Here is a 12,429-nt window from a genome sequence, read left to right as displayed (position 1 = left end):
AATCCTCCTGCCTCAGCTGCCCAAGCTACTGGGATTACAGGCGTGTGCCACGCGCCAACTGTGTGTTAACCTTTTTTTTTTTTTTTTGGCACTGGGGATTGAACTCAGGGGCATTCAACCATTGAGCCATATCTCCAGCTCTATTTTGTGTTTTCTTTAGAGACAGGGTCTCACTGAGTTGCTTAGTGCCTCGCTTTTGCTGAGGCTAGCTTTGAACTTGCGATCCTCCTATCTCAGGTTCCTGAGCTTCTGGGATTACAGGTGTTTGCCACAGCACTGGGCTGTGTTGACTCTTTACTGGACTCAGAACTAATGCAATCACGGCATGTTTGCTGTGGTGTGAAAGGAGAAAGTAATTGGCATCCCCACTTCACGGTATCGTTGTGTATTATACACTACCATGTCTATTAATGAATTCATTATGTTTTAAATAAATATGAAATTGGGGGGTTAGTGCTTTATATAATGTTAAATCCTTGGCAGATTGTTATATAAAAGTTTTAGTGAAGTTTGAGGAAAATAGGGTTTTTGGATGGATGGAGGATATGTTACTATTTTTTATATTTAGATTAATGGAATATAGACTCCCCTTGTCTGAAAATTCATGGTCCTGCAGATCAGCTCTGGATAAGGATGGACAATTGTATTATCTTTTCTTTTTATAGTTGTTGCACTTAATGTAAAACCCAAGTGCAATCTCACATTTCCTTTGTTTCTCACCCACTTCCTCAGTGTGTAGATGTGTCTATCATGTAGAAAAGTTTTGTTTGGGGTTATTGTGGATTCCTGTTCGTTTTGGTTGCTATTGATCTTTAGTTATAGATGGACACTGCTGAGAGCCATAGCCGAGTAGGAACGACGCATGGCATTTTGGTTGAGAGGTGACGCCAGCAAGCTATTGAGATGATAATGGTTATGTTAAGATGTGTATTCAATTGGCTATTAGACCCCTGCTGTCCGCCTTGGCCTGCTACTTTGGAGCTCTCGAGGGTTCCCATTGGTTGGGGAAGTGCAGGAGGAAGGATTTCCGGAGGAGGGATTTCCAGTTGGTGTGGTGTGTCCCGGGAGAAGGCCGTGACGAGGGAGTTTTGGAAATAAAGTTTGTTTCTGCTTGAGTGGCTCGTGATTTTGTGCCCAGCCAGACTGCGGCAGGACACAATTTCTTTCTTTCTTTCTTTCTTTCTTTCTTTCTTTCTTTCTTTCTTTCTTTCTTTCTTTCTTTCTTTCTTTCTTTCTTCTTCTCTTCTCTCTTCTTCTCTCTTCTCTTCTTCTTCTTCTTCTCATTTCTTTCTTTCTTTCTTTCTTTCTTTCTTTCTTTCTTTCTTTCTTTCTTTCTTTCTTTCTTTCTTTCTTTCTTTCTTCTTCTCTTCCTCTCTTTCTTCCTCTCTTTCTCTTTCTTTCTTTCTTTCTTCCTCTCTTCCTCTTTTTCTTCCTCTCTTTCTCTCTTTCTTTCTTGTGCTGAGGATCCAACGCAGTGCCTCACACATGTGAGGTAAGTGAACCACCACTGAGCCACAACCCCAGACTCAACAAAAGGAAGTTTTAAAAGATCACATTTTACAGAACTTAAACTTGTCTTCAGCATTTAGCTCAGAGGTCTTGCCATCTTTGAAAAACAGCTTCCCTGCTAAACTCTTCAGCTATAAGATCTACCTAAAAGAAAGAAGGCTGCCCTTGCTAGCTCATCACAATCCTCTTCCCATCTTCCCTAGCCATTCGGGTGAGGCTCAGATGGGGGCAGGATGGAGGAGCACATGGGCTAAATCCCCCCAGTACAACACAGTTGCTGAAGCTTGACAGGAGAGCAGAACTGGGGAGACTTGAGTCAGAGTTACTGCTGGAAGAGGAGGAGGAAGAGGAGGAGTGCTTGGTGTTTGTGCATCTTTTTATGAGCTTTCTTCATTTTCTTCCACATCTTCTTGTCCATTGTCATTCCTGGGCCTACCATGCTGGGAGCCATGGGGTTCACAGGAGGCATATCAGGGGCTGGCGGTGGGTATGGAAGAGGGTGGGGACCTGAGGGTTGGTGTCCTGGATATATTGGCCATGGCACAGGATAAGGGGACCCACCTGGAGGAAAACCTGGCATCCTTGGGGAGCTTTTGAGGCAGTGGGACAGAGGCAAGGAGGAAAGGCTGGATTGAAAGTGGTGGATATGGTGGGTGCCTAGGATTGGAACATCCAAGGTACCAGAAGTTGGGGGGATATGGATTTGGTCCTGGGTACCAGGCACTGGAATTTCCACGTACTCAGGTGTTTCCCAAAGCCTTCCCACAGTCTCCTGAGCTTGACCCATCCTCCTCCAGTCTCCTGAATATATTATTATTATTTTATTTTTTATTCTTATTTTTGCAGGGCTGGGAATTGAACCCAGGGCCTTCTACTTAAGGCAATTTTTCAACCATGAAGCCACAACCACAGCCTGTGAATATTTTATTGTTATAGTTGTATTGGCATGCATACTCCCACTCAGAAACCATTGTCTTCCAAATGCAATAGTGGCTGCTTAAGGGAGAAAAATAAATAATGGCCCACATTGCCCATTTCAAGGAGGCTAAATTCTTCATGAGACTATTTTTCCTTTCAATAGCCCTGTCTGGCTGGTATCTGGAGATTTACCATTGATTATAGAAAGCCTATGCCACTGTCCTCCCCGTGGTACTGGTGAAACCTGATATGGGGATTGTCACAGAGGCTACTGACCAAATTAAGGAAACATAGAATGTAAAAACTGATATCACAATTGCCCTTTTCAATACCACCTTGTATCCAGGTGATTATGATCAACTTTCCTTTGTGTGGGTTTTGCTGTAATACACCTCTACTGTCCTACAAGGTCACCTAAATTCTCTGGGTCTCTATCATCAATATGATCTGGAAAAAGTCGTCAACCTGTCATATTGATGATGCCCTCCTATAGGTCCAGGAAAGGGTACTGCCAACAAGGACTAAGGGATCTTGGCCAAGATCTCCTTCCAGTGAACTTGAAAATGAAACAGAGAGCTCACCAATCTTACCTGGACCTCTTGCCTTTCAAAAATAAACTGTGATTAAAATTTACACCGGAAAAACCAAACCGAGGTTCCTCTGTTGTCCCACAGACAACATGAATAGGCCATTAACACAACCAAGGCACAGGACCTAGTATCCAGGGAAATTCCTGGGTGTATTCTAGGAAGGGGCATCACATCTCTTTGTAGAGACATTTAGCTTTTGGCAGGTCTACCATGAATAAATAGAAAAGAGGGCCAGTGAGTGGTTTGTGGACATATTTGACTACTAGTGCTCTCACATAACCCCCTGTGAAGTTTTTCATGGTATGAATCTATTGGATTACGAGGGGGCCCCTCCCGCTGCGGGCTATGGATCCACATTGTTTACAGGTCTCAGCAACCTCCCAGCTTATGGATTGGAGTCTATGTCAGAACACTGCTGTGCCAGAGGCACCGTTTGGCTTTTTTTTTTTTTTCTATCAATGAATTTTTATCTATTTATTTTTTAAATTTATATTGGTGCTGAGAATTGAGCCCAGTTCTTCACACATGCTAGGCAAGTGCTGTACCACGGAGTTACAACGCCAGCTCATTGTTTGGCTTTTGAATCAAATAAATTCCTAAAGAGATACTTACCCTTTGAGCCATTGTATTGGCTTGGTAAGGCTTTCTCGTACCTCAAATGTTCTGATCTTATTCATGTGGACGTGATACATTGCCACAACTATGTTCTGCAGAAACAAAACACCTCCCCAAATGCCAACTGTCTCCTATTGAGATGGGGTAACCAGAATGGACAGGGGATATGGGATATACTATTAGGGCTATTTTGGCCAACATGGTAGTGGTTGTCTTCCTTACTCCAACCAAATACATTGTTATTTTGTCAGGGTCATTCAGTTAGAAAAGGTGGTACATTGCCTGCCCTTTACCCACTGAGATTATTAAGGATACCACTCCTATTGTCCCTTTGGAGGCATAATATACCAGCCCTAACTTCTTGGCTTGAGTAGTGCTGACTTACCACATAGCTCGTGCCTTCCTGTTCACCATCCCAGGAAGAGTCTGCAGTTGCCAACACCCGGATCAATGGAATTGGCAAACCAGAAATCCATTAAGACGCTGGTCTCTAGAGCAGACTTGAATGAGCAATAGGACCTCTCCCTTGCTTGGCAGCAGTTGGAGCTCATTACTACATTCCTTTCTTCAGGCAGACCTCCTTTTCCTCCTTAGAAAAACTTTGACCATGGCCTTGGTATGCTATATTGCCTTAGACTGATTAACCAATTATGGTCGTAACCCCTCAACATCAGGCTCATTCGAGGCCATGATAGGGTATCCTCGGAATTTTTGCTCAGATCTTGAAAGATCAAGGGATGGAGCTGAAGAGTTCAGTTCCAGGCCAAAATCATGTGTGTGATCTTTTAAGCCCAACCATAGGTAATTATAAGACTACCTGGGGCAAGCCTTACGCTTTCCCCACACCAGATTTATTTTCTGAGGGAAGCTGCAGCCAAGGGCTCAGTGTCCCAACTATGACAGGTTCACTGTGCACTGGTTACCAACTTGACTAAATCCAGTGAAACTGAACCCACCTACCTACAAATTATATGAAGCAAAATGTATTACTGAAAAATAGGCAGCAAGGGGGCTGGGGATATAGTTCAGTTAGTAGAGTGTTTGTCTTGCATGCACAAGACCTTGGGTTCAATCCCCCACACCACAATTAAAAAAAAAAAGGCAGAAAAGGACAAGAGAAGCCTAGGAATCATTGCTAATTGATCATCAAAGTCTTGGGAAAGATGTCTGGGTGGGCAGAATATCTACCACATGTGGCCCACTTGCACTGTAGTCAAGGCATCTTGGAATATGGCCCATCCTGGATTTCATACCCTGGAGTCAAGTGATTTGCTGGGCTAATGTGTTGAGGTATAGCCTGTTCCTAGGGTATGCTGTGACAGAGCCTGCTCTATCTAACCCATTTCCCTGCTGAGGATGTTGCATTCCTAGCACATTTTATAGTTATGAACTGCAAGGGGGACAGATTAGGTCAGTTCAAGGCCACCCAGAGAACTGTCCTGTATCCCCCACCATGGGCCTACCATTCCCAAGTTCCTCCATTCAGATCTCAGCAGTCTGAAAAAAATATTTTAATGTTATTTTTGAAACATGAAATAATGTACAAAGTAAAAAAATGAATATCTGCAAAAATATTTTCTTTAAAAGGTAAGAGCCTTTTGTTCAGAAGTCCTTAGGGACCTTCTAGAGTTTGAATTTTGAATGTCCCCAAATGGAAGGAAGTTAGGTCACTGAGGGGGTGCCCTTGAAGGGGATATTGGGACCCTAGCCTCTTCCAATTTCTCTCTTTGCTTCCTGTTCACAGTGGGGTGAACAAGCCTCCACTGTCATATGCTTGCTCCGTGATGCACTGTGCTGCCACAGGCCCAAGAGCAACAGGGCCAAGCAATCATGAACTAAAACCTGAAATGCAGCCAAAATAAATCTTTCCTCCTTTGAGGTTCTTATCTCAGTTATTTTGTCATAGCAATGGAAAGCTCACATAGGAGCCTGGGCTAAGGCTTTCTCTCATCTGATTCATTACTTTTCCACTTTTATCCCTTTCTCTTCCTTCCCCAACTAACCCTTTTCTTTAAAAGGCAGGAGGAGGAGGAGCCTTTTGTTCAGGGGCCTGAAGATAATTAGATAATTCTACCTTAAATCTTTCCATAGGGAAAGACAAAACCTCAGAGAGCCCGTCACTCTTTTTATTTCTTACTGTGTAGCCCTAAGTAAAGGCTGATTATCAACTGGGTTCCCCCCCTCCTTTTTTTTTTTTTGGTACTGGGAATTGAACCCAGGGACACTTAACCACCAAACCATCTCCTTTTTTGTGTTTTATTAGAGGCAGGGTCTTGCTGGGTTGCTAAGTGCCTCACTAAGTTGCTGAGGCTGGCTTTGAATTTGCTATCCTCCTGCTTCAGCCTCCTGAGCCGCTGAGATTACAGGTATGCACCACTGGGCGCCGTCTGATTATCATTTCGTTTGGTGCATTATCTGAATTGGCCATCTTAGCACCTGATTGCATGATACAGGGTGATGGATTTTTGCATGTATTCATTTTTAATGTCTGCAACTATAACTTATATACATTATTTCATATTTCATTAAATTAACATTAAATTTTTTTTTTTCAGAATGCCATTTTGATCCCTCAAAGACTTAGGGATTGAACACTGGTGTCTCTGGAGGAGACAGTAGACGGAATCCAGAAGAATCTCAAATGTTGCAGGGAAAATTGCAGCACTGGGGCTTTGTGGTCTGCTCCCCTTTTAGGACTCCAGAAAGAATGTGCTTTTCAAAGTGCCCCTTAGGAAATGAGTGGGATAGATCACATCCTTGATTTTACCTAGAACTTTCCATCACGGAGATACTACACAAGCAGGGTGTTGGATGGAAGTCAAAACAGAACTCAAAGAATAGATCTTGGAGAACCCAGTCAACAGGGAAAGATGGGTTAAAAAAAAAAAAAAAAATCTCAGGAACAATTATCAATCCAGGCTTCTGCAAGAACAGAATACAGATCACCCCAGCTTGGACATATCAGCAGAAGCAATAAGAAAATGCTCATGAAGCAGTTAGGAGTCAATTAAAATATACTGGATTGGACAAAGATCAAAAAACTGTGATGAAGTGACTAAATCATATGGGGAGGCTTAAAAACATAAGAGTTATCTAAAATTTATCCAATATTATCCTGATCTAAATTTTTTGTCTTTGAAGGACACTGTCTTTCCTTGAGTCTTTCACATGGGAATTTTATCCTCTTTTTAAGAATCATTGCAAAGATTGAGGTGGTGTTTTTTTTTTTTTTTTGTTTGTTTGTTTTGCACTTGCTACTTTTCAAATGTCTTTACCTTAATATGTCAGAATAACACCTTTTTAATCTTTTCATTTCTCCCTATTGGAAATTTCCTAGAAATTTCACTTATTAAAAACTGAGTTGGTGGCTTTGTAGCTGGGTTTGTAGCTGCGGAGTTTGGGAAAGGAGTTCATCCAGGTAAGGATGAAGACAAAAGGAATTGTAAGAAGGGGAGGAGGAGGAGGGTCAGGAGACCAGTCTCAGCCAGCTTGGAAATGGTAATTTGCAGTGAGCAGTTTTTTTTTTTTTTTAAGAGACAGAGAGAGAATTTTTTTTTTTTTAATATTTATTTTTAGTTTTCGGCGGACACAACATCTTTGTATGTGATGCTGAGGATCGAACCCGGGCCGCACGCATGCCAGCCTAGTGCGCTACCGCTTGAGCCACATCCCCAGCCCCCAGTGAGCAGTTTTTTGAGTTCTAATTGCATTTTGAAACCTCAATGTGCCAATTGAGATTATTTAACCTTATAGCTGTGGTCTTCTAATTTAGTTCTAAGAAAAAAAAAAACAAGCGTAGGGAATTTGAATGAAAGGTCATCTGAACTCTAAATTATCCTTGGAGTAAAGTGTCCATTGGTTAAGTGTGCATGACAATAGGCAATGAAGTTTAAACAAATAGCCAGCTGGAGTCCCCAAAGGCAAAATGTTCTGGCAAGCCTTAGCCATTGAAAACCCCATTGTTTTGTATTCATCTCTTGAGAGCAAAAGAAAATTCAATGGGCCCAGTTAATCTTGCTGTTTGAAACCAGTGGTGCTTTACTACTAAGCTGCATCCCCAGCCTTTTAAAAATTTTTTAATTTTTATTTATTTATTTTTTGAGACGGAGTCTCATTAAGTTGCTGGAGTTGTCCTTCAACTTGCAATCCTCCTGCCTCAGCCTTCTGAGCTGCTGGGATTATAGGCGTGGACTACCTCACCTGGTTTATTTTAGCTCTTTAAAGATGTTCATACACACACATACACAGAAAAAGAAAAAATAAGGAAAAGAGAAAAACCATTTACAGAGGTGTAAACCAGAGTACTTATCAGAATCAGTAAGATGCACTGTCTTTTTATGTGGTGCTGAGGATCGAACTTGCCAGGAAAAATCAATCCTTTATAGTCCCAGAAGGGTTGCAAGTTCCTTTATTAAGGCAGTTTTATTCAAACCAGATTCCAAATAAAGGCATGGAATTTCTACCAAAAAGCAGCAGCTCATCCTGAGAAGACACGTGGGGCAGAAAAGGTGAGCCAAGGAAGAGGAAATCACACAGGCCTCAAGTGGGTACCACACTCAAATCCAAGGGCTGCAGATTCTTTCAAAGAGGATCTCGCTTTGGATCCTACTTCTGGCACCACATTATGTCACCCTGAGTAGCAGAAGAGATTCTAAAGAAAAATGAGTCTAGTTGGAAATGAGCAGGCAATTATAATCCAGGATATATGTGTGTTATGACAGATAAGCGTATCCAAGGAAGCTAGGGCATAGCTGGGGCAGGGGCTTAGTGCTAGAGTGCTCGCTTAGCATGTGTGAGGCACTGGGTTTGATCCTCAGCACCACATAAAAATAAATAAAGGTATTGTGTCCATCTATAATTTTTTTTAAAGGAGGGGAGCTAGGGCAAAGGAAACTTTTAAAGGTAAAAAAAGGGTTCATATGGGGCTGGGGTTGTGGCTCAGCGGTAGAGTGCTCACCTAGCATGTGTGAGGCACTGGGTTCGATCCTCAGCACCACATACGTAAAAAATTAAGATATTGTGTCCACCTAAAACTAAAAAATAAATATTAAAAAAAAAAGAAAAAAAATGGGGGAGGTTTTCATTTAATCTGTCCAGAGACAATGTTCATTAGCCGCAGAGGCTCATTGAAGGAGCTGAAGCTGAAAATTACTAATTGGCAACATTCATATTGCTGGAAAAAAGCAACTTTTTATTGATTTTTTTTTTGTGTGTGTGCTGTCAGAATTCTTTTAATACTATTATCAAAAGCATTTTTGCATAATGAACTTCAGAGAGTGTCACAGTTTTCAGATATACAAATATGAGACTACCCACCCTTCTCACTTTCTGGCTCCATATTGATCGGTTTTGTTGGTACTAGAGACTAAACCCAGGGGTACTTTATCACTGAGCCACATCCTTAGCCCTTTTTGAGACAGTGTTTTTAAATTTCTGAGGCTGAACTTGCAATCCTCCTGTCTTAGCCTCTTGAGTTGCTAGGGTTACAAGTACCACCATGTTCAATTTCCATGTTGGTTTTGATCTATTGTAGGAATTGATAGTTTTCACAATATATTTGGGTTTTTTTGTTTGTTTGTTTGTTTGCCTCAGCCTCTCAAGCTGCTGGGATTATAGGCATGCACCACCACACCTGGCTAAATACATTTTTATAAGTGCACACACAGAGGCCAATGCAGAGAAAGATCTAGAAGGGCTTACAGCACACTGACAAAAAGCAGTTACTCTATAGAGGAGAGTGAATGAAGAGTACTTCTGATTTTATTTATTCCATTTTGTATTATCCAGTTTCTATATGAAAATACATACATATTTTCCTTGTGTGCTTTAGGGAAAAAAATGAAAAACTTTACAAATCCACTATATGCTAGCACAGTGCTGAGTACCAAAAAAAAGTTTTACAGAGAATTCTAGGTATACACAATCGTGAAAATTATCTGTGGACTCTTTCGTGTTGCTTTAGGTGATCTGATCGTGCAAAAGTCTTACAACATCTGGTGCACAGGTAGGGCCGTTCTCCGCTGTGCTTCCTTTTGTGGCGTCGGAGCTCATCTGAGCGGGTGAATTTCCATGTGCATCCCATCGCATTGCATATATAGGGCTTATCCCCTGAAACAGAGAAAAGAGAGGCTTTTAATACGTCAGGGTCAGGTGGGGCAGGGATTTTGAAAGTGAAGAAGGAAAATGTCGAGCATGTTGGGGTGGGAGAGAGACAGACGAGAGGACACTGGGGGGGGGGTGAAAGTGGAAATGCTGATAGGCAACATGAATTGGAGGAAAACTGTGAAGGACAGAAAGAAAAATAAAATAGAAGGGAGGTAGAGGTTAACAGGAAAGTCAGTGGGGTGTAGGAAGAGTGAAGGAAGGGGTATCTTCAGTTTACCATGCCTACCAGGTATTCCATGAAGTGACAGTCCCAGGAAAGGTAGAGGCAAGAGCCTCCAAGACAGGCCTGGTGGTAAGTGCCTAGAGTCTCAGGCCAAGAGGTGGGGTGACAACAATCTCAACCAATCCCATAGTTTTGTAAAAATACAAATCTATAGCCACTTGCCCCTCCCCAACACTGGGGCCCTCACTTACCAGTGTGTTTGCGCTCATGGATTTGGAGGTGGGAAAACTTTGTGTAAGATTTCCCACAGTCCTGGTAGGTGCAGGTATAGGGCTTCAGAATGTCAGAATTTTTCTGAAACTGATATCTCTGAGTCTTATTTTCTGGGAATTGTCCCTGAATCAAAGGGGAGCTTGAATCGTTTAGGAATCCTGGGTATGGTAATGATGAGGACTGATGGGGCATCATCTGACCCCTGTAGAGGGTCTGGTCACCACCAGGGATTGCCATCTGATCGCCATAGAGGGTCTCGTCACCAGCACCGGGGATTGCCATCTGATCGCCGTAGAGGGTCTGGTCACCACCGGGGGTTGCCATCTGACCGCCGTAGAGGGTCTGGTCAGCACCGGGGGTTGCCATCTGACCCCCGTAGAGGGTCTGGTCAGCACCGGGGGTTGCCATCTGACCCCGGAAGAGGGTCTGGTCAGCACCGGGGGTTGCCATCTGACTCCCGTAGAGGGTCTGGTCACCACCTGGGGTTGCCATCTGACCCCCGTAGAGGGTCTGGTCATCACCGGGGGTTGCCATCTGACCCCCATAGAGGGTCTGGTCACCACTGGGGGTTGCCATCTGACTCCCATAAAAGGTCTGGTCACCACCTGGGGTTGCCATCTGACTCCCATAAAAGGTCTGGTCACCACCTGGGGTTGTCATCTGACCCCCATAGAGGGTCTGGTTACTATTGAGATTTGCCATCGGACCCCCATAGTAGGTCTGGTCACCACTAGGGGTTGTCATCTGACACCTATAAAGGATCTGATTACTACTTGCCATTGTCATCTGACCCCCACAGAGGGTCTGGTCACCACTGGAAGTCATGGAATAGTCCTCAATCAGAGTCTGAATACCCCTGAAGGTCATCACATGGCCCCTTTTAAGAGTTGTTGGTTGGCTTCCATAGAGAGTCTGATTCTCACTGAGGGTCATCATCTGTCCTCCGCACAGGGCTGTCATCTGGATCTCACTGAGAGTCTGATTACCTATTAATGTCTTCTTTTGGCTAACTTCACTAGAGATTGTCATCATGCTTGCAGTGACAGTAGTTTTCTGGCAATCAATGAGTGATGTCTCTGGGGTATCAGCGATATTCATCATCTGGAATTCTGCTGAGGATTTTATCTGATCAAAGGATGTCATTTTTGGGTTCATGGACAAAGTCCCACTTAGTTCTCCAAGGAGTGTATCAAGGGCTTCACTAGGAGGAATCTGCTGGGTGAGGACCATTCCAGGGATGTTAGAACATACAGAAGTCTCCATTGAAGGCCTCGAGGAAGGCATTGATTGACTCTGGGTGGACTCATGAAGTCTGCCCTCACCAGAGATGGTCAGAGGCATATAGAGCTGTGGCTCTGGTACTGCTGACATTTTTTCCATGTCCTTATAAGATTCAGTGAAGACCTGGAGAAGCTCCTCAATTTCCTCAATTGTCTGGAAGAAGGAGTTCATCTCTTTGCTATTACATGATGAAATGAGATCTTCAGTTGTGGGATCCTGAAAAAGGAAAAAAAAAAAAAGAAGAAAAGGTAAGAGTCTATCCCAACTTTAATCCCAATTCCACAAACTCTTCCCCATCCCTACTGACACTATCTAGCCCATTCCACCATCATCTCATGCCTTGAAGCCTGAAACTGCCTCAAGCTGGTACAGTCTCCACACAGTCAGATTAACATCTCTAAAATGCAAACTCCTCCTATGCTCTTCCTACCGAATAGCCTGTCTTCTCCTGCCGAGTGCTCATCCCAGAGGCTTTTCCAAGGATGCTCTCCCTTCCCAAACATCTTATTAGGGACTCAGTTAAATGAATGAACTTTCACATTTCTCATCTCATTTCATTCCTACCATGACTCCAGGATATGGGAGTCATGATTAATACCATTTTAAAAATTAGTGAAGTGACTTGGGCCAGGTGGACTCCAGAGGCTGAGACAGGAGAATTTCAAGTTCACGGCCAGCCTTGAACTTAGGGAGACCTTGTCTCAAAATAAAAAATAAAAAGGACAGGAGACATAGCTTACTGGTAAAGTGCCCCTGGGTTCAATCCCCAGTATACACACACACACACAGAAAAAGAAAAAATAAGGAAAAGAGAAAAACCATTTACAGAGGTGTAAACCAGAGTACTTATCAGAATCAGTAAGATGCACTGTCTTTTTATGTGGTGCTGAAGATCAAACCCAGTGCCTCACACAG

The 12,429-nt window shown here is 43.0% G+C and overlaps 1 protein-coding gene and 2 pseudogenes across 1 annotated transcript; all 3 read right to left on the bottom strand.

Annotated features, from left to right (window-relative positions):
* Positions 1-1,677: 1,677 nt before the first annotated feature.
* On the bottom strand, positions 1,678-3,694 carry LOC125610378 (annotated as a pseudogene).
* Positions 3,695-9,564: 5,870 nt separating this feature from the next.
* Positions 9,565-11,265, bottom strand: LOC125610377 (Kruppel-like factor 18). Its single transcript, XM_048782695.1, has 2 exons — positions 10,212-11,265; positions 9,565-9,740 (listed from the first exon to the last, which is right to left on the bottom strand). The coding sequence occupies exons 1-2, from the start codon at positions 11,263-11,265 to the stop codon at positions 9,565-9,567; spliced, it is 1,230 nt and encodes a 409-aa protein (XP_048638652.1).
* Positions 11,266-11,317: 52 nt separating this feature from the next.
* Positions 11,318-12,429, bottom strand: part of LOC125610376 — a 14,100-nt pseudogene continuing 12,988 nt past the window's right edge.

Source organism: Marmota marmota, unplaced genomic scaffold (assembly GCF_001458135.2).
Source record: "Marmota marmota marmota unplaced genomic scaffold, marMar, whole genome shotgun sequence".
Classification (NCBI taxonomy): domain Eukaryota; kingdom Metazoa; phylum Chordata; class Mammalia; order Rodentia; family Sciuridae; genus Marmota; species Marmota marmota.
This window is presented reverse-complemented; position numbering and strand designations above follow the sequence as displayed.